This window comes from Aptenodytes forsteri, unplaced genomic scaffold (assembly GCF_000699145.1).
Source record: "Aptenodytes forsteri isolate BGI_AS27 unplaced genomic scaffold, ASM69914v1 Scaffold265, whole genome shotgun sequence".
NCBI classification, from domain to species: Eukaryota; Metazoa; Chordata; class Aves; order Sphenisciformes; family Spheniscidae; genus Aptenodytes; species Aptenodytes forsteri.
In genome coordinates, this window is record NW_008796175.1 from 1,425,621 (window position 1) to 1,451,204 (window position 25,584).

General features: G+C 47.6%; 1 protein-coding gene across 3 annotated transcripts in view; it reads left to right on the top strand.

Moving 5' to 3' along the window:
* The window catches only part of MBNL3 (muscleblind like splicing regulator 3), a 59,734-nt gene extending 46,875 nt beyond the window's left edge, over nucleotides 1–12,859 (top strand). For 2 of the 3 annotated variants that reach the window (XM_019474206.1, XM_019474207.1), the window contains 4 exons: nucleotides 779–929; nucleotides 5,374–5,468; nucleotides 6,912–6,985; nucleotides 9,643–9,806. In XM_019474206.1, the coding sequence (XP_019329751.1) occupies nucleotides 779–929; nucleotides 5,374–5,468; nucleotides 6,912–6,968 (303 nt within the window). In that variant the 3' untranslated portion in view covers nucleotides 6,969–6,985; nucleotides 9,643–9,806. Of the gene's footprint in view, nucleotides 1–778; nucleotides 930–5,373; nucleotides 5,469–6,911; nucleotides 6,986–9,642 lie in introns of all 3 variants that reach the window. The other variant, XR_657975.2, reaches the window with a different exon arrangement.
* Nucleotides 12,860–25,584: the final 12,725 nt, after the last annotated feature.

Below are 25,584 nucleotides of genomic sequence, written 5' to 3' on the forward strand. Positions count from 1 at the left end.
TTTTCCATTGTTAATAACGAGTGAGCAGTATTTAACTGTTGGAGGCCACCTTTTAGAAATTGGGAGCAAGTCCAAATCTGCTGGTGGTGAGCTGTGCCACTGCTGCGAGTGGTGAAGAATCGGGCCTGTTCTTGACCAGGTTGCTCAGCCTCTCTACTAACAAGTGGAAATGCATTTTACTATGAATGTAACGTTATGCGTGTAATTGGCAACAGCTACAGCTTTATCACCTGGACACATGGGTCGGCTGCACACAAGCGTGCACGTTTCCACACGTGCGCACATACACGTAGGCAGGTATTGAAACAGGCGAAGACAAGCATCCCTTTTTTTCCATGGCATTTGTTGTTTATGCTAATCTTCTTGTTTTTAGATAGTCATCTACTATATTTCTCTTACCTGGTATTTTTTTTTTAAATGCTTGTTGCCTGCAACTGCTCTTCGTAGTATCCTGTCCAGGTGATCACCTCTCCCCTTCCTTCTTCTCTTGCTTTTTTTTCCTGTGTGCCCAAGTCAGCCCTGCTGAAAAGCTCCCTTAGCATCCCTCCTCCTTCTGGACTCTGCCCCTGGTACATTTACTAACTGCTTACCTAGTGAAGTTGTGGTTTCACCTACTACTTCTACTGTGATTTAGCTGCTCTTCTCTTTCCTGTCTCTCCAAGTTGATACAGTTGCAGGTGATTTGCAGCCAAGACCCCCTATTATTTATTGCATGCTTGATCTACATCTGGGCCCCTTTCTTTACTCCACTTGTCTTTAATGACTCCCTTATCCACAGGCCCTGCCGCCTGGTGCACTTCAACCTTTACCAAAGAGGCCAGCACTTGAAAAAAACAATGGTGCCACCACAGTCTTTAACCCAAGCGTTTTCCACTACCAACAGGCTCTAGCCAACATGCAGTTGCAACAGCCTACATTCATCCCTACAGGTAAGTGTCTCCTTGCTTTCCCCAGCATTGTAGTTGTCTTTTTAATGACCTAGGCATTGAGCTAATGAGATTTGTAATAGTCCTTAGCAAAAGCATATCAGTGTGTAGTCTCCTGTTAAAAATGGATGAAAAGTTAACGTTTGTTGTTTGACTTCTTTTTCCTTCACCTACTGCAATTCAGAGCTTTTCACTTGTAAAGATTCCTTCTTAGCCTTTTTTGTTTGGTTTTGGGGTTTTTTAAGCAGTCCAACTAAGAAAAATGTCTGCATGTTTCTTGAATTCGTACTTTCTGTTTCTCCTCCTTATGGTTCAACTGGTTAATCCCAAATTAATTCTTTGACTCTTGCGTAGCACTCTACGGACTCATGTTAAAATGTCTTGTGGACCTCTGTGCCTGCTCACTTGAGGCTGCAGGTATCTTTCTGAGCTTCTATCTCAGTGACCTACATATTCCAGCAGCCATGATGTTTATAGAGGGAACGGCTCGTTTTTAGTAAATACAAATTACATAATCCTCTTTAAAGGCATATATTCCCTCTTGCTTGTCTTTTGACCAGTATGATAGCCTAAGCTTTTTAAAAGCAATTTAACTCCCAACTTTTATTGTACCTTTAAGGTCTCAGAGTAAAATTGAAAGATGCAGTTCAGTAATTCATATAGGACTCAAAATATTGATGTGGCAGATGCAACTGCTGACCAGCCAATTAACCTCTATTCACTGCAGCCAAATGAAAAACAAAACCTGCTTAGAGTAGTAAGTATTATAAGTGGCTGAATTAGGAATATTCCAGGGTTGATAGCTCATTTTTTAGTATCATTATTATCATTGCAGAGCATCATAACAAAACGAAGGCCGGATGTTTTTAATGTTTAATGCTGTATTCACTTGCCAGATGATATTTACAAAAATACACAAAGTGTTTCTCTGGGCTGGCCCCTCGAGGTGAACACGCAGCGGACCTGGACCTTGGCCTTACCGTTCCTTGGGGTCAGGGGAAAAGCTTTAGAGACAGTCCTATACTGAGACCAAACTGTCTCAGGTGTGAGTGTGGGTCCAGAGAGCTGGGACCTAAACCCTGTGCTCGCGTGGCCTTTCTGTTATGAGAGCACTTGGAGACACTCAGAACTCAGCAGCTGCCAAGATGTCTTCCAGGGAAGTAGAGTCTTGTATGGAGAGACGGAGGGAGGGACTCCAGTAGTAGCCTCCCCCCTTGTGCTCTGCAAAGTGCTCTTGGAGGGGATGGGCTGAGCTGACCTTACCACAACTGTTAGGTGCCAAGTGAAATACTTCTTCAAGAAACACTGACACCTTTGAGAATGCCAAGTCCCCCAGCTGGCTACACGCTCCTCTTCCTCAAGGTCGCAGTTGCCAAAGTTGACATAAGGACATGCATTTCTGATGCAAGCACCATAAATTAGCTTTTACCCACCACTTTCACTGTGCTGTTGTGCCCTGTCTCATGGCAATGAAATTACGCACAGGGCTGATGCGTAACAGGTCTATTTGCTGGCACCTGCTCTTGTCTGAGGACATTAATGCTGGGCAGAGCAGCAAATTTCCAGCCAGAGGACGGATCTCTGATGAATTTACGTTACGCATCCCCGTTTTCCCTTATGCATCAGTCTGCAGATCTGGTCTCAGCCTTTGCAGCACTCTGGAAAGCGAAGCAGGGAAGTGGCACGTAGCAGCTCACACCATGGGGAGGGGAAGCGAGCTGTTGCTTTTCTTAGTTTCTCCTGTTCAGTTATTGAGAGATCAACATCATGGGTTGCCATGGGGGGGAAAGTCAGGGTGTCTATTGAAAATGGCATCATCACTACAATTGTTTCAAGTCCAGAAAAAAACTGCCTCTTTCAGCTTAAACTAGAGACTTTGAATCCCGGTTCCTGTTTGCAGGAGTAAATTGCTTTTGGAAAATCGGTTTTAACATGAGTGTGACATTCCTCTAAGGGCAATTTGTTTTCTGCTGACATGATCAGAAAGAAATCAACACACCTGATACCAAAAAAACCCCCAAACAACCCTGATTTCTAGGATAGATCATATAATTTAATACCAGGGTGGGAGAAGAAATATATTCTCTACTACCCAAGAATTCAAGAATTAATTTGGTTTGCTATGATCTCTTAAAACTGAGTTTAAACTATTTATGTACCAATATGCAGAATCTGTTTGCATGTGCTTAAATACTGAATGCTGCAAAGAGAATACCTGCTTTTTAGTTAAAGTGATTTCTAACACTGAAGCTTCACTAATGAAATATCCCTTCTGTTCATCTTTCCACGCTTCAATGCATGGTGTGCAGGGTCAGTTCTGTGCATGACACCCACTGCAAGCGTTGGTAGGTTTTTCTACACAAACTTCTCAACTTTTCCTAATCTGAAAGAGACAGCAAGTTAGTATGCATCAGTGAGAACCTGGGTGGCTGAGTGGTGTGACTGTCTATCCGCTGTCTTCTTTGAGGCTTAAATGGTTGTATCCCTTTTAATTTCTGTGCAGTGCACTGTTTCGTGTGACTAATAAGAGAACACAAGATGATGTGTTCCCACCCCTATTTAGTTCCACTGCAGAGACAAAAATTTGTCACTTAAATGTCTTTACAACCCATTTAAGTCATCTAACAAAAGGAAATAGCAATGGGAGGATCCTGTTGGTTTATTTTTTTTGTATCAGGCATCAGGTGGATTAGAGTTTGGATTTTCGGTTGTCCTTCTGAGGACATTTTAGGAGACTGGTTTAATAAAGGCGCTAAGGAGGAACACATCTGGCATCAGCCCCTCTGCCAGAGCAGGGCGCTGCTTGTACAGCAAGAGAAGCAGGGCTTAGACCGTGGACTGGCTAAAGATTCATCTCTTTAGCGAAGTGTCAGCTGTGCAGGTACAAGGGACTGTAGGGAGGTACTGCTGATGGTGCATATGGGATGCAGTGAGGCGGCAGGGCTGAGTATATGCTCGTTGCTGCTGCAGGGATCCAGTATGTTCAGGCTCAGCATCTGGGTCTTACGGGGAACCTGTGCAGGTCTTTGAGGGACCTTTCCCTCTGTCTACAGCTGCTGGGTAGACAGGTACACAGCACGGTGGGTGAAAGCTGAGCTTTCATCCTCCAGCCAAGGTTATACAAGACTACTAGCATCCAGGTGTGTGCCTGCTTCAGCCAGAGGGAGAGAGGCAGGAGCCCTGGGGAGGGTGCAGGGCTTTCAGGGAGTAGGTCTGAAAGCTTTGGCAGGAATGGCTAAGCACTCTGCTCTCAAACCTCCCCATCCCTATAGCGCAGGGAGGACACACCGCTTGCATGACGGGGAGCTGAGCCCTTCAAACGCACCTCTGCCTGTAGGAAACCCCAACCCACATCACATGCTCCAATGTTCCGTGGCTGGAGCGTGCCCAGCCTGCAAGCACGCACACTCCCCACCAGGGCCGGCCGTGTCTGCTGGGGTGGAGGGGAAGGCAAGTCTGCTTCCCCGCCACATGTTTGCGGGGATGGCCGGGCCTTCCCGCAGGCTCCCCAGCCCCGCAAACACCCCCCTGGGTTTGGGGGATGCCTGGGTGTGCCCCGGAGCATCCCCTCCAGCACTGTGCTCTGCGGCACGCGCAGCTTCAGGAGACTGCCAAGCTCCCTGCTGCTGAGTTGTCCTTTCAGATGCTCTTTCTGCAAATTGTAACTGTTCAGATGCATTCGTGTATTTTTTCCCTCTCAGCCCCCTCCGCTCTCCACCCCCCCCCCACCCCACAAGAGGGGAGTTTTGCCAAATCCTCTAGCATTAGGGTGGAAAGGAAGCACGCTGAATTTGTACAGAGAGAGCTCGGGCTGCCAGCTGCTCATTTGCCGTGCCTCCAGCTCTGTCCCATGCCGAAACATCGTCCCCGCTAGAGAGAGGCAAGAAAACCCGGTGAAAGGGCTGCGGCAGCCGCTGCAAAGTGCATCATGTACCTCTGGTTGCTGGCGGGGATGGGGCGGGGAGGGAAGGGGACAAGCTTTCCCAGGTGGGCGGGAGGGTGCGCTTGCCAAAATGTCCCCACCCAAAGGAACGTGCACTGGCTGTGTCTAACCCCCCACAGGAGCGAGCTGACGTGGGCTTTTGCTAGCACACCCGCCCTCTCCCCCCTTTGGAAATTTGGCCCTCGGAGTCTAATACATCATTGTTCTGCTTATAAATGTACTAAGTGTTGAGAATGTTTTGGTTTTTTCCTTAATTATAATTGTAATTGGCTTTTCCCCTTCTCTCTTGTTTATTTTTTTTCCCAACGCTGTCTTGCTTTGCACTGTGATTGCATGCTGCGCCCCGATGTGTCCTTCATGACGATGTCACATGGCTTGTTGCTGTGATTCCTGCCACGCCCCCAAATCCACCACATGTTGCCATGGTTACATAAAAAACAAACAAAAAAAATATATATACGCTCCACCCTCCCGTATGTCGCTTCCATGGTTCCCTTCCGAAAGTGCCCATGATGCACGGTGCTACGCCCACCACTGTGTCTGCAGCAACAACTCCTGCCACCAGCGTCCCCTTCGCTGCAACAGCTACCGCCAATCAGGTTTGGCCCTTTCAATGGCTTTCTTTCACGTGTTCAGATCTCGAGGACTGGGCGAGGGCCGGATCCTGCGCGGGGCCGAGCGCCTTCCTGACCCACTCGGCTCAGCGCAGGCTCGGGCGCGCAGAGGCAGCGTGTGTGTGTGTGTATGTGTCTGGGGATTGGTGAGGGGGCACCAGCCGGTCCTGCCATGTGCGGGATGGACGGCGAGCCCGGCCGGAGTGTAGGGATGGGCGATTGGCAGGGGTGCAGGCGCTTCTCCAAAAACAGCACCCCCCCCGGGTCCTGAAAAACTGGGCTGTAAAACTCCTGACCATGCTGTCACTCAAGACCTGCAGCACTTCTGCTTTCAGTCTCAAGCAGAAATACCACCCCGAGCATCCTTCCCTGTGGTATTTTGGCATGTCCTCTCCTGGCTGGAAAGTGGAAGTGAGAAAACAAAGCGGCCTCCCCCCACTGCAAGATTGGACTCTAAAAACAACCAAAGAAAACCCCAAACCAACCAAAACCCAAAAAATCAGGGGAGAGGCTATGAAGTCTGAAGCTTATTCACACCAGTAACATCACCCATCCCTACAGAAATGACTCTGGATGTGCAGTATGTGCCGTTGTAGCACTGCCATAAGTGTACAGGATTTCATGCATGTCTGCCGAGCCATAATTCTCTCCAAAACTTTCCTCTGAAGATACTGAGTTGTGATGGCTGCTTCCGCACCAGTCCTGAACTGTATATGCACAACCTGTCCTAGTGATGCTTCCTGATAATTTGGTGTGCCACAACTTTTCCCAGTTAGACCAGAGACATTTCAAACTTTTTTTTTTCCCCCCCAATACTAATTTTAGCATTTTTATTTGTCATGCTCTCAGGTTTAGAGCTATTGCAAAGAAAACGGGGTGTCACTTTGTTCTGTAGGAGGCTGTTAGCCATGCCAAATGTCAGTAATATCTCAGGGGGCATCCTCTAGTCTTTTGCTAGTGCGAGGTCACGAGGCTTTCAGTAGAAGTATTGCCTGCATAAGTCCTAGGCAGTGTTTTACTGCTCGCAGTAGGGATTGCTAGTCTTTTTCTGGGCTTTGTTGTTATTTTCAGGTAGAGCAGGTCTTACTCATACTCGTATTGGTCATGAGAAGAAAGCAGAAATTCCTGTGCAGCGTTGCTCTGTGGCTGTATGAGTCCTGTTTCAGCCAGATAGTTTTAGGGCATTTCTTGTCTTACTTGTAGTCTATGGAGTTAAAATCCCAGTACAATCACCACATACTCCACGAGGCATCAGTAGTGATGCAGCTACGTTGTACTTAATGTGTGGCAAAATAAAGACATATGGGGAATGGATCCTGTTCTATAAGACACTGATGTACTTACTAACCTGATACTGAAGACAGAATGAGCAGCCTGATCTCAAGACAATGTTTTAATGTGTTGTGTTCTTTGTTTTTTTTGCTGTAGATATCCCAGTTATCAGTAGATGAACTGAGTAGCAGCATGTTTGTTTCACAGATGTAGAAGTTCTCGATAGAACAGTAAGTTCCTTTTCAGTATTTCTCTTTATGGTGGATTGCTTTGTACAAGGGCACTGCATCCCCCAAAAGGGGGGCTGGCTCGGGCAGAGGGGCCGAGCCTGCGGGACCCCAGTGACTTCACGCTCTGCCAACTCAACAGAAATTCAGCAGCTGCAGCACAGATACGGACCAGCCCTGTGGTTTATAACAAGCTGTGTTTCCTTGTGTCTCAAATACCTGTTTTACCGTGTTTGCAGCCTCCCTTCTTGCATCCCCCTGAGTCTGACGGCTGTGTTTACAGGTTACTCTTGCTCTGCACGGCTCCCAGCTGCCTGCAGATGCCTCAGGGATTTGCGCTATTGATGGCAAAGACTGCTCTGGTAATGAGTCAGCTGAAAAGGTGTAACTTCTCTTTTGCTGTTAGTGGCATATTTCCTTTCCTGGGGTAAGCAGGATTGGGTCATCATCAGCTGCTGTGCATCTGCAAGGCTGTCTTGGTCTGAGCAGAGATCTGCTGTTCAGCTGCAGTGGGGGCCTGGCTCCTGGTGGGTTTCTTCAGAGGCCCTTGTATGTGTTTAAGACCAGGATGAATGCCACAAGCAACATATCCTTCACCCTACCTGCAGATCCTGGGCTTCTCTAGGCTGCTGGGTTTCTCTGAGTGGGAATGATGGAGGAGTTTGTCCTTTTTTTTGACTTACAGAGTATTATTTCACAGCTGTAGCAGCAGTGTCATTTTTCCATTGCTTTTCTTTGTGAGTGTTAGCTGATGTTCATGAGAGAAAATCCCTTGAGGGTTTCAGTTCATCACTGTATTTTTTTACCCCAAGAGAGTAAAGAGCAGTTCAGCCAATTCAACAAGAGGTCACCAGATTTTCCCAATGCAGGCCATTTAGTATACACAGATATGCAACCCGTTTCTTCCTTAGGTCGCGTATTACAGGCAAGTGCTTAAATGCTGGAAATTAATTTGGCAAGCAATTCTCTAATTATATCTTTAGCAATCGACAGAAGTTACTCATCTTGGTGGTGGCCCTTATCTCTGCTGACTTTAATAAAGTACTGTATGTATAAATGACCCACTAACTGTAGCCATGGACCCCTGTTCATGTAGGGGTGAACACCAAGCTATCCCTGTTAGTGAAAATGTGCTACATTACACAGTGTACTGCTCTTCCAAACAAAAGACAGACAGACAGACGTGACACCTGACATGTTAGCCCATTTCCATAACACATGCAAAACAGCGTGTTCCAGTGGAAGGAGATCATTTGCATTGGAAGAGCCTCATTCTTGAACTCTTTGAGATTGTTTTCAGCATTTATTTCAGGAAACTTCTTTTTTGTGAATCCTTTTCACTTTTGCGTGTGTGTGTGCGCTTAAACTCACACTGTCAATAGTTAGTGATTTCAGACTAGGCGAGAACATTCCGTGGGATATATTTCTTTAGTAAGTAGGGAGCACGGCACAGTCTGTCGAACAAAGCATCGTCCGTGCTGTTAAGGACCATGAAAAACCTTTGCTTGAAAGAAGTAGGGTCAACATATTGAATTTGATGGGATTTCTTGGGGATCAGGCTACTGGGCATGGAGAGGGTCTGGGTCAGACAAGTCGCCTGTTCTTCACGAGGGCAGTGTGAGCACATGCGTGAGCCACCACTCTGCCAGAAGCACTTGTCCTCTTAACACCTCGCAGCTGCGGGACATAAACCACCTTCGGAGGCTGGTAGAAAAGGGCTATGTCCCCCAGCATCCCCAGTGCTCACAGACCCACCAGCGGCCATTTGCATGCAGCAGCATGCATGTTTTGATCCCATTCCTGGGTTGTTAACCTCCGTGTCTGTGCATAAACTAAAGGTGAGCAAATCTCTCGGGGACACATCGTTTCATGCTACCACCCAAGCATGTGAAATTGCATGTGCTCAAATGTTTTGCCAGACAAGGACCTTGGTTGGCACTCTGCAGTGCTGAGGGGCAATTCCCAAAGCTGCTCTGAGTGGGAGTTGGATAACTGAAACACTTGCTGCTCTGGCAGACGTTTTTCTTTTCCTCCATGGTTGACAAGGTCCTGGTAGCCAGTCTGGCTAGCCTAGCTCTGCAGGAGACAAGTGTTGGGTCCTTCAGGGGAGGATTTTCACGAGTACATCCCAAGAGAGGCGATTTGCTCCCAGAAGAGGGTCCCCTGAGCACAGGGTTTCTGTGTCTGTGTTTTGGCTCTGGGCCCGATTCGCCTTTGGCTCGTGGCCCCTTAGGATCAGATTTTAATGTGACTATCTGTGGCGCTCTCCGAAGGAAACAGGGAGCTAGCAGGGGTCAGGGATTCCTTTGGCCCTCTCCTTAGTCACTTTCTACCTGCCATCCTGTCAAAAAATAAGACTATTATTCGCCCACCTCCCTCTTCCACTAGTTGTCTTGTCAGTGTGTGTGAAGCGCACTGGAAATGGAAAGCCCTAAGTGCAGATTAAAGAGGATGCCAAGTGTGTTATTAGCAATTTCACCCTAGGTCAGAAAATTAAGGGAATAAAATGTTTTCTCTCTGCAACATACTAATGGCAACCTCTTGGGCAGTGCGGTGAGGATGTAAATGTATCTTATTAGAGTGACTTTTATTAAAATATAGATGTATCTCTCTCTAACTTCTCACTCTTTCTTTGTTGTTGTTTTTTCTTTCCCCTGCAGCAGACCATGTTGAAATTCTGAACAGTAAAATTATGGAGCACCAGGACTTCTTGGTGGGAAGCTGCGCATGGCCTTTCTGTATATATCCCCTCTTCCCTCTATCGTTCTCTACCACCTCTACAGTAAGCCTGTTGCAGCCTACATGTTAACCAAAAACTGATCAATGGGAATGTCAAAAAAAAAAAAAAAAAGCACTATAGAAACAATTAACAAACAGCGCTCTGTTATATGAGATATACAAGTAGAAAATTATAATAGACTTTTATAACACATTACTTTAACACACTTAATCATTTTATGACTACCATCCTGATAAGTGCATCTGCACAGCGGACTGTTGGTTTACTGTATACTATCGATGGATAAATGTTTGTCTCGTTTTTAAAGTGTTATCTTACTGTTTTGTTTACATCTTAGTCTATTGATTTGTTTTAAAGTGTACATCATTATCAACTATACTCAATACCATTTTTTCATTATTGTTATGTCTTAAGTTTTCATATACTGTAGGTTTTATGGGTTTTTGTTCGTTTTTTACTAAAAATGTTATTGTGGGAAACAGGAATTATGTGCTTGAAAAACACGACACAGGAATGTTCTGCCCTTTGCTGGATTTTGCTGTTAATGTCAGCTAAAATTGCTTGTGTTAAATGCTCCTTTTATCTTTTAAAATTTGCCTTCAGATAGAGTCTCCAAATTCTTAGTACAAGTGATATGAAAGGACAGCTGTCATTTTAGTCCAGTTCAGGGTATTTCTTTCAATACAATGAGCTGATTCTGGAAACTTTTGGGAAAAAACCCACAAAAGCCCAGGCTCAGTAGGGGGACAGGAACGATTTGCTCAGACGATGGTAAGCATCAAGGGATTTCTGCAGTTCTGTTGTCCATTGAAGTGCATTCTCAGCTGCAAACGGCGCACAATCTCTCTTGCTGTTCTCATGGTGCAGTCAAAACAAAAAAAAAAAAGGTGGTGAAGTGAGACAGCTTCAGTTGGGCAAAGACTCACTGCGTTGGAGAGGAGTAAATGCCAACCGTTAGCTGGAGTGGGCCCATAGCCATGACTTAGCCCAAGCTGGGTAATACTGTGCCCGGGGGCTTGTCTCCACTAAGCACGCTGAAACATTTCGGCCTGAAATCTTACGTGGCTCTTCTTGAAATTTTGTCAGCACGCACCAATTATTTAATCACCATTTTCCATAAGTGGATTATTTTTTTCCCCATCATCTCTGGCCCTTTAAAGCAAACACAGCAGTAACAAAGCAGGAAAAAGCTCAGCATAAGCTTTCTACCGTAGATAAACATTCATCTTAATGGAGCTCCTGTAGGTCAGTGGATTTATTTTGGCACCTTCTACTTGATCAAGAGCAATGTTTGCCGCACAACAAGGGCTAGTTCTCAATACCTCCTTTTCATACGCATGAATAAAATGATTTCCAGCCCGTGCACCCTGGACAGCCCAGCCTGTCGTTACACTGCGTTAATGAACAATCTGGCTGCAGAATGCATTTTGGTTGAGGATACAGCCAAATTCATCCCTGTCATAGCTCTACAGTATCATTGGCATTATGGAAGAGATGGATTTGCTGCTGTAAATCCACGAACTCCATACAAGGAGAAAGAGAATCGTTACTGAAACGAAGCAAGAGGCCAGCTCCCAGTGTCTGGAGCACTGGCCACCCCGAGCTCACAGTGGTCCTGTAGGGTGCCAAATTCTGACAACCATGTTTTGTTTTCTTTTCCAAGTACCTTGGCCTTGGTAAGAGACTTTCCTTGCCCCCTCTCCTCCAGTGTGAGCACAGATAGTTTGCTAGATGTGTATCTCTACGGACCAGAAGTGATGGAGGGGCATCTAGGGCACAGCCGGTACGTCCCAGAGCAGGCTCTGACCATCTGCCCGTGGAGAATCATTCATAGCAAGAACCTTTGAAGGGCCCAGCTCAAAAAGGCCTTGAGCCAGAAGGAATCTCTCCATTCATTTCAGCAGGCTTTGAACCAAACCCTGAGAAAGGGAAGAAAACATCCCCCCTCCCCTCCCTTCCTTTATGAACCCCGTGTTTTGACAGTCGCTTGTGTCCATAGATGTTCCCCAGCCATCAGTGTTCACAAGCAGCAGCATTGCCTGAAATCAGCGACTCATTTATATTGGCGACCGCATACCTGTTCTTTTCACCACTGAGTTTCTGTTTCCCAAAACCATAACATTGTTAGTGGAAAAAGTGGATTTGAGTACTTCCTGTTTGAAATTATTTGTGTATCAAAAATGGGTTTTGCACAACCTGTGCCAGTGCCTCAACAAAGAACAGAGCTGATCTTCTTAAGCCAGAAAGGATGCATTCAAGCTTGTATGGCTTTATGAGTTCAAGGAGGTTGGAATTTTTTCAGTGCTAAATGGATTTTTGTATATCTTGACACTTTGATGTAACCTCCTATTTTATTTATCGACTTAAACATCTGGCATAGATGTGCATAGAATGTAAACCTAGAATACAGCTGTTTTCATGTCACATTTAAAGCACTGAAAAAAAAAAGTTTAAGGATTATTTTTTATTAAAGAGGTCCAATGAGGGATGTTCAGGGTAGTTATATTAGGTGCCACAACAGTTTTTATATTGCTGGCAAATTTAGAGTTAATTTGTAAATGAGTTTAAGGAAAGAAAAGCTTGAAGCACTAAACTTCACCAAATTCAAAACAATCTCGGCAAAAATGCCATTTTGAGGTAGCACTATTTAAACTAGTTGTGCAATGACTTGCTCTAATTTTCTTTGTTCAAGAAAGAAAAGAAAAAAAAAACAGTCGCCAGACTATAAATTTCCTAAATAGACTATTACAAAGTCACCGAGCTAGTTAGTGACTCTAAACAAATGTCATAAAAGCATGAATATCATCCTTTATTTGACAAGAGATGTATGTAAGTTTGTTTAAATCGATATAATTTTAGTGACATTTTTATAAGCTTCCCACTTTCCATGAACCTATATTTTTTATTTATCCAAAGTTATTTCTCTTTGTCCATTTCTCTCAGCCTTATGCAAACAATATGCAAGAAATGCTGAAACTTGGATAAAACGGGTCATGCAGAGGGAAAATGAAAGCTGAGATTGATCATTTTCACGAAAAAAGGTTGTTAGTAGTTTCAATAAAAAGTACTACTACTAAACTGTAACATAAGCAGACAATAAAAGAGGGATTTAAAATAAAATGGATTCATAAAACTATTAAGATTATTTTTGTTAAATACTTTGTTTTTAGTAATTTGGAACATGATTTCACAATCAGCCATGTTTTTTAGTTGGAAATTTCTAGCTGATGATTTTTGACTGTGTATTTTTGCATCGCGATGTTCTAGTAAACCGTTACCTCCCTGGCCAGCCCGCGCCGGCCCCCTTCCCGAGCACTCCGAAGCGCTTTGTCTCTCTGCCATCCATCCTTGCCGTCTCGCACCAGGCTCGGAGTGTTCCTGAACGGCGGCACTGTCGGGCTTGCCGCCCGCCCCCTGCGCCCCCCGCCCCTCGTGGGTGCAGCTGGCCAGAGGAGGAGACGCGTGTGCCTGGCGAGACGTCTTCTCCACCTCGCGGGCTGCTGGCTGGCGCGGTAGAGTAGCTCTAGGACACGCGGGTACACAATGATTGAGAAACTGGAGTCCTCGTTTTGTTTATCCCTTGTACATTTCACAGACATGAAAATTGAAAAAGGTGAAATTTATGAGGAAAATCTAATTTCCCATTCCTGTTGAATGGATTTAGTTTGATACTGACCTGATTTTACCACGTGCCTGTTGAAGGCCTTAGAGTATATACTGTATGTTAAAGACTGTAATAACTTTAAAAAAAAAAAATAGTTGATAGCCTAATCCAAATGTAAATAGAGCTACAAAACGCATTGTCTAGGCTACAACACATTAATTCATGTCATGTATTTTCATTTCTCTACCATTAGTTTTTAAGGTTTTCATTATTGCTTTTTTTGATATCTTTAGTAACTAATGAATTTGATTTTGAAGGAGAGTTAGAGAAAGTTTAAAATTTTTAATACATGTATTCAGCCCATTTAGTTATATTCTAAACCAACACTGAAGCATGGTAAGGTATAGAATACAGTCCATAACTAGTTTGTATAGTTTACAGTTTAAGAACAAAATTAACTTTGTATGTAACTCCTACAATGATAGATTCATTGTTAACTAATTATATTAAGTTGTTGTTGCTATGGCAACAAAACTACAACATGGCTACCTTTGTATACATTATTTGTGAAATTTTCACATGTAAATTTAAAGTGATGTGTAACAGTATGAGCTTGTTAAAGGTACAGTTCGATACTGTCAGATAAAGATATGATTGAATATTTTTAAAATCCCAAAGTCCCATGTGAACGCTGAATTTGTGTCTTTAAGGTCACTTTTTCAGTCAAGAAGTTTACAACACATGGATTTAGAGTCAGGTTTTATAGCTTGTAGAAATTGTTGTGTGGCAAGGGTTATTCCACAGTATTTTCACTTCGAAAACACGACAGCCTGTATTTACGACGTAGTGACCGGCCCCCCAGCCTGTATTTACGACGTAGTGACCGGTCTTGCTTTCATTTCACGTTCATTCACACGGTGGGAATCCAGAATTAATACGTTTCAGTACTGTAGCTCTGCCTGCAATTTTCTTTTCTCCAGAAATTGAGCACTCACGCGATTACGTTACGATCAGGGCTAAATAATTAAGCATATAACTATTTTAATACTAATTTATATTAGCAAAAACTGTACATAAGAAAAAAAAATATTGTGGAATGACCCCGTAACAGTGTTGAAGATACAAATATGCTGCAGTTAAACTGATTCAGTTAGTGTACGAATGTGTGAGACACACCTTTTTTGCACTTATGTACATAGTCCACGAAAGAAATCCTTGGAACTTATTTTGAATATAAAAAGTCTGTAATAATACAGGAAAAGTTTGTAAAAGAGATAGGTATTACTAAGGCTTTGAAAAGGAGGAGTTTTTTGCTATAAAACTTATCTGAAAGCATGATGTTGCTTTGCTGTTGTAAAAGCTTTGTAGTTTGCCATAGCTTATTATACAGCAGACTGATAACAGGTCAGCTCCAACCTGCAGCACAGAGAAATGGGAAACAGTGCTTAATTAATTAGTAAGGTCACTAGCAAAGATTTGAATTACTTTTTTTCTTTTTTAATCGGCCTACATTTTCAAACACACCCTAGGTCATGTTTCTGATAGGTTGTGTTCTCGGTGAATCCTATTAGGACTGATAGGTCCGTGGCGGCATACACACATTTTTCCTAGCACCTAATCCTATTTCTAGCTGGAAGTGTTTATCTGTTAAGAGGTGACTGTCATTGCAGCGAGTGTTTTAAATCCCAGAGGGAATTTGAAATGTTGCGACTTGCTGATTTATTTTTCTTTTTTTTTTTTACCGTTTTGGGGCAAGGTAACAAAATGGAAGGGACTGATGAGCGGTGGAAGGACAGGGGTGGTTTTGGATTGTCTTGGGCCAGTTTCCTCTGCTGTACGACAGCCGTGGTGTTCATTTGAGAGAGCTACGTGGCAGCGCTGCCTGCTGTGCTGCTGGACGGGTGTTGGGGCAGGGAGGTGGGGCTGGTCGTGGCAGCGTGGCCAGCTTGGTGCTTCTGGCTGGGGTTAACAAGCCCCATTGAGTTGCCACCGAAGAAGAGCACAGCTGTGGTCCCCCAGCCTGCTGAGCAGCCTCTCGGTTCCCTTTCCACTGTGTTGGTGGTGCTGCCAGAGCTCTGCAGTACCGGGGGGATTCTGGAGAAGCTGAAGCACCTGTGTTGACCCATTTATTTTTCATGAGAACAAGTATTTTTTTTGCAAAACCCAAGCCCTAGATTTGCTTCAGAAAGGTCGCTGGTTTTGCCGTGAGGCTGGTCCCAACTCAAGCGATGAGTCGAGCACCCCAGAGCAGAACCGGTGGGTTGTGGCATTCGATGTTGCCGTCTCCCTTTCCTGCCCATTCCGGGGTTGGGGGCTGTGGTGTCACTGCCGAGTGCAAGACCTGCTCTTTGGCCACCGCTGCTGGCACCTCGGAGGTTTCCGACTCCTCGCGATGGCAGTGAGTGCCCAGCCAGCCCGCATTGCACCACAGGGTTTGTTCAAGCGGGTGGTTTGCTGAATCGGAGCTGTAGTGTCGTGCAGTGCCAGCATCTTTAAAGCAGGGGGAAAAAATCAGATGTTGCCTCTCTCCATGGGTGTTAAAATAACCTAGATTTTAATACAAAATAATCAGCTGATTCTAGCCACCACGCTATTAAGGCTTCCCTTTGCTGTAATCAATTTTTGTAATCGAGCTCTTTCTCATTTCAAGGATTGTGAGAGAAAAATATTTTGCACTATGTGAAATGAATCGTAGCTGGTCAAACTTCTTCCGTTGGGGTATGAGCATGATCATGACAACACTGCTAAAATCTTTGCTAGTGATCTTTACTGACATACTCTATCATCAAAAATAACTCTATATGCCTCTCAAATGAGATATTTAAACATGCAAAAATAACACAACTATTAAATAAAATGAAGTTATTTTTCCAAACACACAACAGCGAGAATTACCTGACGCCGAATTACAAGGTTCCAGTTCTTTATTACTGTACACAGATGCTATTTGATAGTGGTGGAAGCCAAATGATTTTGTTGCCATGGCTTTTGTATCCTAGCAGATGAGGGGATGATAAGACCATTCTTAGATTGGATTATGGGATTATTTTTTTTCCTTTTCAATTAGCTTTGTTTTAACTATATTTTTATTTTAAATCATGAAAACGAACCGAGACTCCCCACGCTCTTTATTATACCACCTGACAACTGATCACTTTTTTTTTTTATAATAGAGAATTGTATTTTAGGCAATCACTAAAATCAAAGAGAGAATGTTCTCCTAAATTGTAAATTTTTAATTTAAATATATAAAAACATTTATACTGTACTGTGTAAAGTAGATCTTTGAAGCACATTCTTCTTTTCATAGGCATTTCTGGTAAAACAAAGTAAGGGAAACATTAGATATCAGTTTAATGGTATAGTTTAGAAAATATATACAAACGATTACAGTTAGCCCTGTGGAATTGTAAGAAATTAAAATATCATCGGATCCGGACAGGCGTAGGCTAATGCAATATTTCAGTTCCATAACACGATAGTTCATTCCCTCAACTGCTACCAACAGGGTGTACGCTTCGAATTTATTTTTCTTTTTGCCACGTTATATTGCTGTAGTGCTTGTACGTGCTTTAGAAATGTGCATAATGCTACTCATTTTAGTATGTTACTTCTATATTGTTATTGTTTATTTTTTGATCTTTTAATAAAGTGTATAGAATTCTTGGTTATGTTTTTTATGGATCCATATCTACACATTAATAGGAGTTTACTTTAAAAACTTTTCAAGTTCCAGTTTATTAGTCCCAAACTTTAAAGGTTCTGATGTAAAAATAATAACAAATGAATTTGATTCAATGTTATATCTAAAGTGTAGAACAACAGAATAAATTTCTTTCCAGAAAATACCTTCAGTATTTTGAATTCTGTAGCCAGTGCCTCCTTTTTATCGGATGCATTCGGCCTATCATATTGAAGTTACTAACACAAGAAAGACATTTGTATTTTAGAAAAATAAAAAGTAAAACTTTCCAGATGCTGCCTATTGGTTTCTCTTGTGCCTTAGACCTTCTGAGACACATGTGATGTGGTATGCTTGGTTTGTATTTTTCCATGCTTCCTTTCTGACCCTATCTGTGATGTGATTAGAGAGGAGATCAGAGCTGTGCGTTTGAAGATACCCATGAAGAATAAATTGACTATCGTTCAAAGGCCTGCAGCTTTTGTAGCACAGTGATGTGTGTATTAATTTTTCTTTTTCAGCATTTGTGTCAGATACTGTTTTGAACGTCCCAGTGCAATAATACAACAGTAAGCTCCTTTTGGCAGCGGCCTGGATTCCCCAGCTCTCCTCCAGGTGCCCAGCTCATCCCCAGGCTGCTTTGCCAGGCTCACGCCTCCGGCCGGCGCAGGCTGCGGATGCCTCTCGCCGTGGCCCAGAGCAACTGCGGCTAAGCTTGGTCTAGACTTCTGCAAGAGAAAATTGCTTCTTGCCAAGTTTGTTTGTCCCTTCTGTAATGTTGCATAGATTTAGAGGTAAGAAAATCGCTCAGTGGCGTTGCCACCTTGGTTGCCACCTGCGTGCCAACAGCGTTGCTGTAAAAGGGGACTTTTACCCTTAAACTGGCTTGAGATCACTGCTTGCTCCCTAAAAGCTTTAGCTTTTTCCGGCGGGTTTCAACACATGTTGGGTCCAGCTGGAGGCACCAAGCCAGGGAGCGTGGCTGTGCCGGGCTGCAGCATCGCTCATCTCATGGGCAGCAGCAGAAGACGACATGAGGAAGCCCCTGAAGATGTGAGTAACTTACCTCTGCTAACGTCTGAGTGGTGCTCTGGCCTCGGCACCCAGGCTGCTGCAACACAGGGGACACCAAGGTGACAGGCGAGCCCAGATGGTGCAACAGGAGGGGTTTGATGCCCACACGAGAGAGGGGAGCGCAGCACAGGAGGGATCATTGGCCATTTTCCCAAGGGAGTTCAAGAATCTGACTCCAGGGAAAAATAGGAGTTTGAAAATAAGTATTTCAGGGGATACAGGTCCGCTAGAGCTGCTCGGGGGCAGGAGCGGTGTGGCGAGGAGGCACTGGTCCTCCCCATCACCTGTAGTAGGACAAGCCGCTGACTTTGAGAAAGGACAGACAGAGCCCAGGACGAATTATGTAAGTGTTTCTTTTTCATCAGCCTGTTTCCCTGACTTCTCCTTGCAGGTTAATTGACTCCATTTGTGTGTCAAGGCCACTTACGGCTTTTTTATATAAATGACTCCTGCCTCATCTGATGGCACAATTAAATGACTGAATTGTTTCTAAAGCCAAAAAAGAGGGAGAACTGAAACTTTTCTAAGCGGTGTATGTTGTGGAAGGATGGGATCCTTCCTGAACGGTTACTCACGGGTTTTTATTGCTAGCTTTCCTCTGGTTCTCTTTCTCTGTGGGAAGGGGACAGGAGCTTGCAAGGAATGCTTTCCTCGGAGCTGTGGGAAGGGCTGAGCCTTGGCTGCTTGGAGACACCAGCTCCACTCGGGAGAAGCATCCCCCGCAGGCAGGGGTGGGCATGGGAGTCCCGCACTAGTGCTGAAATTCAAGGGTGGCCCATTAACACGAGACTTCAACTTGTGTTTCAAGACGGAACAGCATCCCTGGGCCATGTGGGATGGAGTCCCCTGGCTGTGGGATTTTACCCAGGGCCCATTTGCAGAAGTCGCAGGAGGAGCTGCAGCAAACCTCTTTATAGATGAAGTTGGATTAAAGGGTCTGAGCAAACTATACATGATATTGTATTTACAGCATGTGTCATTTGGAAATATTACAGCACCTAGCCTGTCTATCTTCCTCTCCACTGGGGCACGTTTAGGGCACGTTAGGAAAGCCAAGTTTAATAAAAATCTCCATTTAGCTTTGAAGCTTCAGTGGGAAACATGGGGGGAAAAAATCTATTTTTCAAGGCTTGTCCCATATTCAGGTGGGCCTCTGTGGTCCAAAGCCAGTTTTTATTCAGTCTGGACTTGGTGCTGGATAAATAGATCACTTGATCTATTTATTATGAGAAAAAGGAGACTGGAGAAAGAAATGTTTGGCTAATCCCCGATGAGTTGTGGATCTAAAATATCCTCTCCAATGCAAGCAGCCGGTTAACCCTTCCCAGGAGAGGTCATGTCAGAGCGTGTTGCAGCACGAGGAATAGCCCGTCCCCTCTCGCTTGTGCTCTGAGCTGTTACTGCAGATGATGGACCACCTTCCAGCCCAGGTGGGACCCTGCCTCGAGTACATCTCTGAAATGGCAGCACATCCCAAAAAGCAATCCCTGTGAAGGGTCTGGAAGTCCTCTGGGGTGTCTGCGGGCAGAGGGACCTGCACAGAGTTGGAAAGAGCCACAGCCTGAAAGCCAAAGGGAAGGGCTTGGAGGAGCAGGCACCTAGCAAGCCAGCTCTGACAAGGTCCTGGCCAGGCTTGGCTCGGCTGGAAGATGTTTGCTGCAAATGCCTTTGCCCTTTTCTCCTCATTTTGCCTTTTTCAGGGTGGCTCTGCCAGTCCATTTAGCAGCAGCGTGCTCCGTCCTCTCCCCGGCTGTTCCCACTGCCCTTGCCCTGGATCTGAAGGTGTAAATCCAGCCCTGAGGCGACAGCACTGCGACACCCGTGCCGGCTGCTGCAGCGAGGATCACCGCGGCCGGGCAGGAGGCCGCGGTATGATGCTGCCGCACCGTTTATCTCCTCGCAGCTGCAGCTGCGTTGCGCAGAGGTATTTCTGCTTTGCTCCACCGTGCATGTAAATTATTTGCTCATAAATGTTATCTGCGCCTTCCCAAGGGAGCTGCTGCCTTTCTCCCCTCTGCAGCCATCGCGTGCTCGAAGCCTGAGTTTATAATTGATGTGGCTTCTGCTTTAATGCTTTACGCCACCGTAATTCAGCTGATCTCCGTGGCGGCGTTTCTGCTGCAGCTCCTGTATGTCCTGCACGCACCTCCAGCTGGCGGAGGGCTTTGCGGCCATGTCCTTGCCAGCGGCCCCGCTAGCCCCACAGCCCCACCAGCCTTCCGTTCCTGCCCCCATGCCTGCAGTGCGGCGGCACCCAGATGCTTGGAAGGGCTCCTGCTGGCAAGCAGCTCCTGGTGATCGCACCGGGGTGTCAAGGGGCGCTGGGTGGTGTTTTGGGGTGAGCATGTCTGTGCCAAAGCAAAGGTGCTCGCAGGTATTTTGCAAGGCTTGCGGAAAACTCCCATTGAAGAAAAATACTGTTTGCTTTCCCCTGCAGAAACACAAGCTTGACTCAAAGCCATCGGCCATCTTGCCCTGCTGGGTGAGCCTGCCCGAGGGTCACACTCTGCCGCTCCGTTAAGGAGACACGGGACGTTGCCCATTACACCATCGCTGTTCTCAGAGACGGTGTGCGGCAGCACCAGGGCAGGGGTAATGCAAAGGTAAGTCCATATATTTGCTGGGCTGCAGGGCACTGGCGGCCACCCCAGCCCCGTGACGTCGGGGTGTGCGGGAGAGGCAGGTGCTGGCTCGGCAGCTCCCCTGCTCCGAGCATCCTTTGGGCTTTGAGACCTGGGTGTGCCTGGTCCTACTCCTCCAGCCCCATTGTGCCCCGCAGTAGACCATCTGTTCTCAGAGACAGTGTGCGGCAGCACCAGGGCAGGGGTAATGCAAAGGTAAGTCCATATATTTGCTGGGCTGCAGGGCACTGGCGGCCACCCCAGCCCCGTGACGTCGGGGTGTGCGGGAGAGGCAGGTGCTGGCTCGGCAGCTCCCCTGCTCCGAGCATCCTTTGGGCTTTGAGACCTGGGTGTGCCTGGTCCTACTCCTCCAGCCCCATTGTGCCCCGCAGCGGGGGGTCAGGACGGGCAGGGGCAGGCAGGGCCCCAGCAGTGCCTGCAGCGGGAGAATGGGGGTGACGCAGGGAGGCAGGAACTCGTATGTGGCGATGCTACTTGTGCTATTGCATAAATCAAGGGGATTTTGGAGAGGATAACGAGGGCAACTTGGGGCTCTGGGCTGGGCAAGATGAGGCCTTGGAAGTCTTTTTAATTCCCCACATCACACAGTCCAAGGGTGGGGGCTGTGGCCAGATTTGGACCAGCGGGGTTTGGCAGAGCGTGGCCTGTGCTGGGGAGGGAGGTGGGCTGCAGCTCCCCCGCCAGGCTCTTGCCCCTCTGCCAGCTTTGCTCAATTATGGGAAATCCTTTAAGCTTTCGCATTAGTGCTGTATTTAGGTCTGCACTGTATTAGGGCTTGGCATGGGGAGCGGAGTCAGATATCTCACTTAATAAAGAGTGTTTTAAAGGCATTTGTCATTGCGGGCCCGGTGCCGCAAGCCAGGATGCTGGGGTGAGTGGGGGGGATGCTGTGGGAGGTGAGAGTGCTGGGCTGGCTCCGCGACCTGCCGCGCTCAGCCCTGGCCTGCCTGTACCCTGCTGTGCGCTGCCCACGCAGCTCCCGCACCCACAGCCAGCCCTGCGCTCGCACCCTGAGTATTGGGGCACTTGCTGCCCGGACAGAGGCACCTGCTCTGCCCCGACTACCCACCCAGCCAGGGTGCATATGGGGTTGTGCATCCCAGGGCTGCAGCCGGTGACCTCCCAGCCTGTCTGCATCGGCACAGCCACTGCCAGAACTCAGCCGCCCTCCTGCGCCCTCCTGCGAGGCTCCAGGGCTGCCGTGCTGGCGGGAGGCCCGTCCTGCTGGCAGTAAATGTGTCATCGGATGGCGATCAGGGATAATGAGTCACGAACGCCCACCGCCAGCCAGCCCAGCCCGGCCAGTCCTGGCACAGGGCTGCAGCGCACGGGCAGGAGCGGGGAGAGAAGAGCTGCTCCAGCCCGAGCTGCCTCTCTCCTCCTCTGCCTCTCCCCACCTCCAGCCTTATCAACCTGTGTCTTCCACCAACACCAAACGATGCAGCATCCCTCCAGCAGTGCTTGCCTGGGGATGGGGCGACAGCACCGCTCTCCTCGACCAGTGTGGGGATGCGGTGGTCCCCCCGTACCCCTGCTCGCAGGTGCCCAGCACTGCCACAGCTCTGCCCACTGCTGTCAGAGAGCTTGGCAAGGATGGGGCCGAGGGGCTGCCTGCTGAAACATGTGTTCCCCGGACTGCAAGTAGCTGAAGCTGGGGCTGGGCCAGCTCAGGGTGTGCTGCCTCCAGACTCCCCCTTTCGCTGTGGATTTTTCCTTTAATCTGTTAATCGTTGAGGCAACAGAGCATTAGATCCAGATTTTGAGCTGCTGGTGGTGGTGTCTGTGGCAAACGTCCCATGCTCTTGTGGAGGGCAAAGCTCAGCCCTTGGCTTGCATTAGCGGGTGGGCGAGGAGCCCTTGGGCACATTCCCTCCCTGCTGTGCCCCCCGAGCAGCACTTCGGCACTTTGCTCCTTGTCTCCTAACTCCAACATGTGCAGCCGTGCGAGAGCCCTGGTCCGGGGAAAGCCGGGCTTTTGCACCAGACATGACTTTTGCAAGAAGGACAGGAGACAAGTTGTGGTTGTGGCTTAAGCAATGTCCCCTGGGCGAGCCCCATGTGAGTGCATGTGGCAGCCCCGCGGCCGGGGGCTCGGCTGGGAGCCCCGGCAGCCACCCTCCCCCTTCCCCTTCCCTCCAGCCCTGTGGTAATGGGCCAGAAAAGCAAAAATTTGCGGGATCCTCACAGATCCGGCATTCACGGCAGTTGCCGCTGAATCAGCCCCAGGAGCAAGAGCGGCCCCAGCGCATCCTCTCCCAAAACCACCGCTGGGGTCCCCGGAGAGGGCCCCGGCCCCAGGCAGAAATCAGCCTGACGGGGAAAGCTTTTATTTCCTTTCCATCTTTGTCTTCTCCAGGGCTGGGCTTGATTATTCCTTTCAGCAACACGAAGTGCTAGAGAGGCTCAGCAGCCAGAGATCAATTTTCTCTGCTCTCGGCACAACGTCTCTGTGCACAGGGAAGCGGCTTTTTTCTCCCCCTTCCCATCGTGCTGAGACTTGGTGGGTGACACCAGGGACAGTGGCAGCCACCTCGACAGCGGGAGGGTGGCAGGGGACCCCGCAGAGCCGTGCAGCCCAGCCGCGCACCAGCCCTCACCTGGTGCAGTGCTGATGGAGGGTGTCAAAGCCGTTTGCTCATGGCCATTGAAGAGCAACTAGATATTGCCGGGAAAGAAACCCCAGCTCAGCTCATACATCAGCATCGCTTCAAGGCGCAGCACAGGGTGGGGACCCTCAGCTGCTGCCTCTGCTCCCGCTGTGCCGTCCCTTCTCATTCACCGCAAAGCACTGGCTAATGGAGGATGATTTTCTTTCTAGGGAACATGCAAAAATTTGTGTCAAGCAGGCGTAATATGCAAAGACCTCATGTTTAAGTGATCAGAACATAGTGGTGGCACAAGGTATGAAGACTAAACACAGAGGGATTCGAAACGCTTTGCAATTACACAGCCAAGATAAATAAATAAATAAATTAAAAGACTTGCAGAACTTTAAGAGGATGGGGAAGAATTTGGTGTGGGATTAAATATTGGGGAAAAGATTAGAAAAGCGAAAAGCAGATGAGAAAAGCCTGAGGGATGAGGCAGATGGACCAGCTCAAGGAGAGCTGCCAGCCTGCGGACGAGGACTAGCCCAGCATTCCGAGTCCACATTCCCATACTGGTCCTGTCTCCGGGCCTGCCGTGGCACGTGGCAGAGGCGAGAGCATCCTCCCCCTGGCACCGGCATAGCTGGGCTCAGCCGGGAGCTGCTGATACTGAGATGCCCATGGCTGCGGGTGAACGAGGCAGCGGACCCTTGGCGCAAGCAGCGGCTCCGTTTGCGCAGGGCTCTGTTTGTTTGTCCGTCTGTGCAGGGACAGCGAGGTGGCTGGCTGCCTTGGAGGCCAGGAGGGAGTGCCAGCCCCGTCAGAGCCATGCTCGCTTTCACCAGCCATGGGTTTGATCCTCTCCGGACTGCTAGCAAATTAGGAAATTCTTTGAAACACAGAAGCGCTGCTCTGCAAAGCCAAACCAGCCAGCAGCCCCTTGCTGCTGAAGGCAGAGAGACAGCTGGGGTTTGGATCACCTGCTTTTATTCACAAAATGAACTTGAGCAAGTTCTTAAACTGCAGAACAAAATACTAAAGACCGCTGGCAATTACAGCAGAGACCTCTGGAGTCCTCCCCAGCATGGGGAGCCCCAGCAAGGCTGTTGACGGCCCCTGCTGCTTCTGATCCTGGCTGGAAAATATTAATTCTGGTTTTTTTCAAGTTAAGAAATTAACTGCTTTGCAACCCCATCCAATTTGAATACTCTAATTAAGCAGTTTTGGTGCTTTTCTCCTCCAAGGACCTTCCCCGGCCGAGCACTTTAACCCCTCGGCTCCCGTGCCAGGCTTCTGGAGCAGCCGGCCTCTGAGGTCTGCTGGTTTGGCTCCCTTGGATGACGATGATGGATGCCACATGTTATCCAGGCTGCAGCTTTCCGAGGTGTTGCGAAGACCCTCGCTGGTGCCTGGATTGCCTCCAAGCGGTCAGGTGTCATTTCCAGGGGAGCTGACAGGCTCTGGCATGGACAACATGCAGCTTTGCGCTGTCGGCCTCCCTTGCCAAGAACGCTCATAAAGCGACTCATAACGAGCTCGCCGTGTTCTCGTTTTGCAGACAGTTTTGTTAGCTTTTTGCAAATGCAGTCTGGGGAGAAGCTCTGCCTGGCTGGCCATTGCTCGCAGGTCTGCTAATGCACTTGTCTGGAAAGCCTTTTCCTCCGGCCTCAGGTTGATCTCCTCCAGAAGCATCTCGGCCCATGACCTGCCTCCACCCTCAGGAGAGCCACGTGCAGCACGCCATGTGGGGATGTGTGCCTGGCACATGGACTCTCCGGTGACTTTGCCGTGTATGTCTGTCCTCAGCTGTGGCTGGGGAAAAGCCATGGGTGGGAAAGCGACTGCTGTCAGTGGGCGAGCAAGGCAATGCCATGCAGATGTGCCACCCCACAGCAGTTGGTGACAGTGGCATTGCCCACGTGGGAAACATAGCTCCCATGTGCCATGAGTGCTGCCAGGACCCGGTTTTCGTGTGTGTGTGCATCCCGTCCTGAGCAGGAGGGGTGCTCTGGCTTGCCCAGGGATATAGGCACCAGTATTTCAGCAGAAATGTCCTGTCCTGGTTTCGGCAGGGATAGAGTTAATTTCCTTCCCAGTAGCTGGTACAGTGCTGTGTTTTGGATTTAGGAGGAGAACAATGTTGATAACACACAGATGTTTTAGTTGTTGCTAGGTAATGCTTACACCAGCCAAGGACTTTTCAGCTTCCCATGCTCTACCGACTGAGAAGGCTGGAGGGGCACAAGAAGCCGGGAGGGGGCACAGCCAGGAC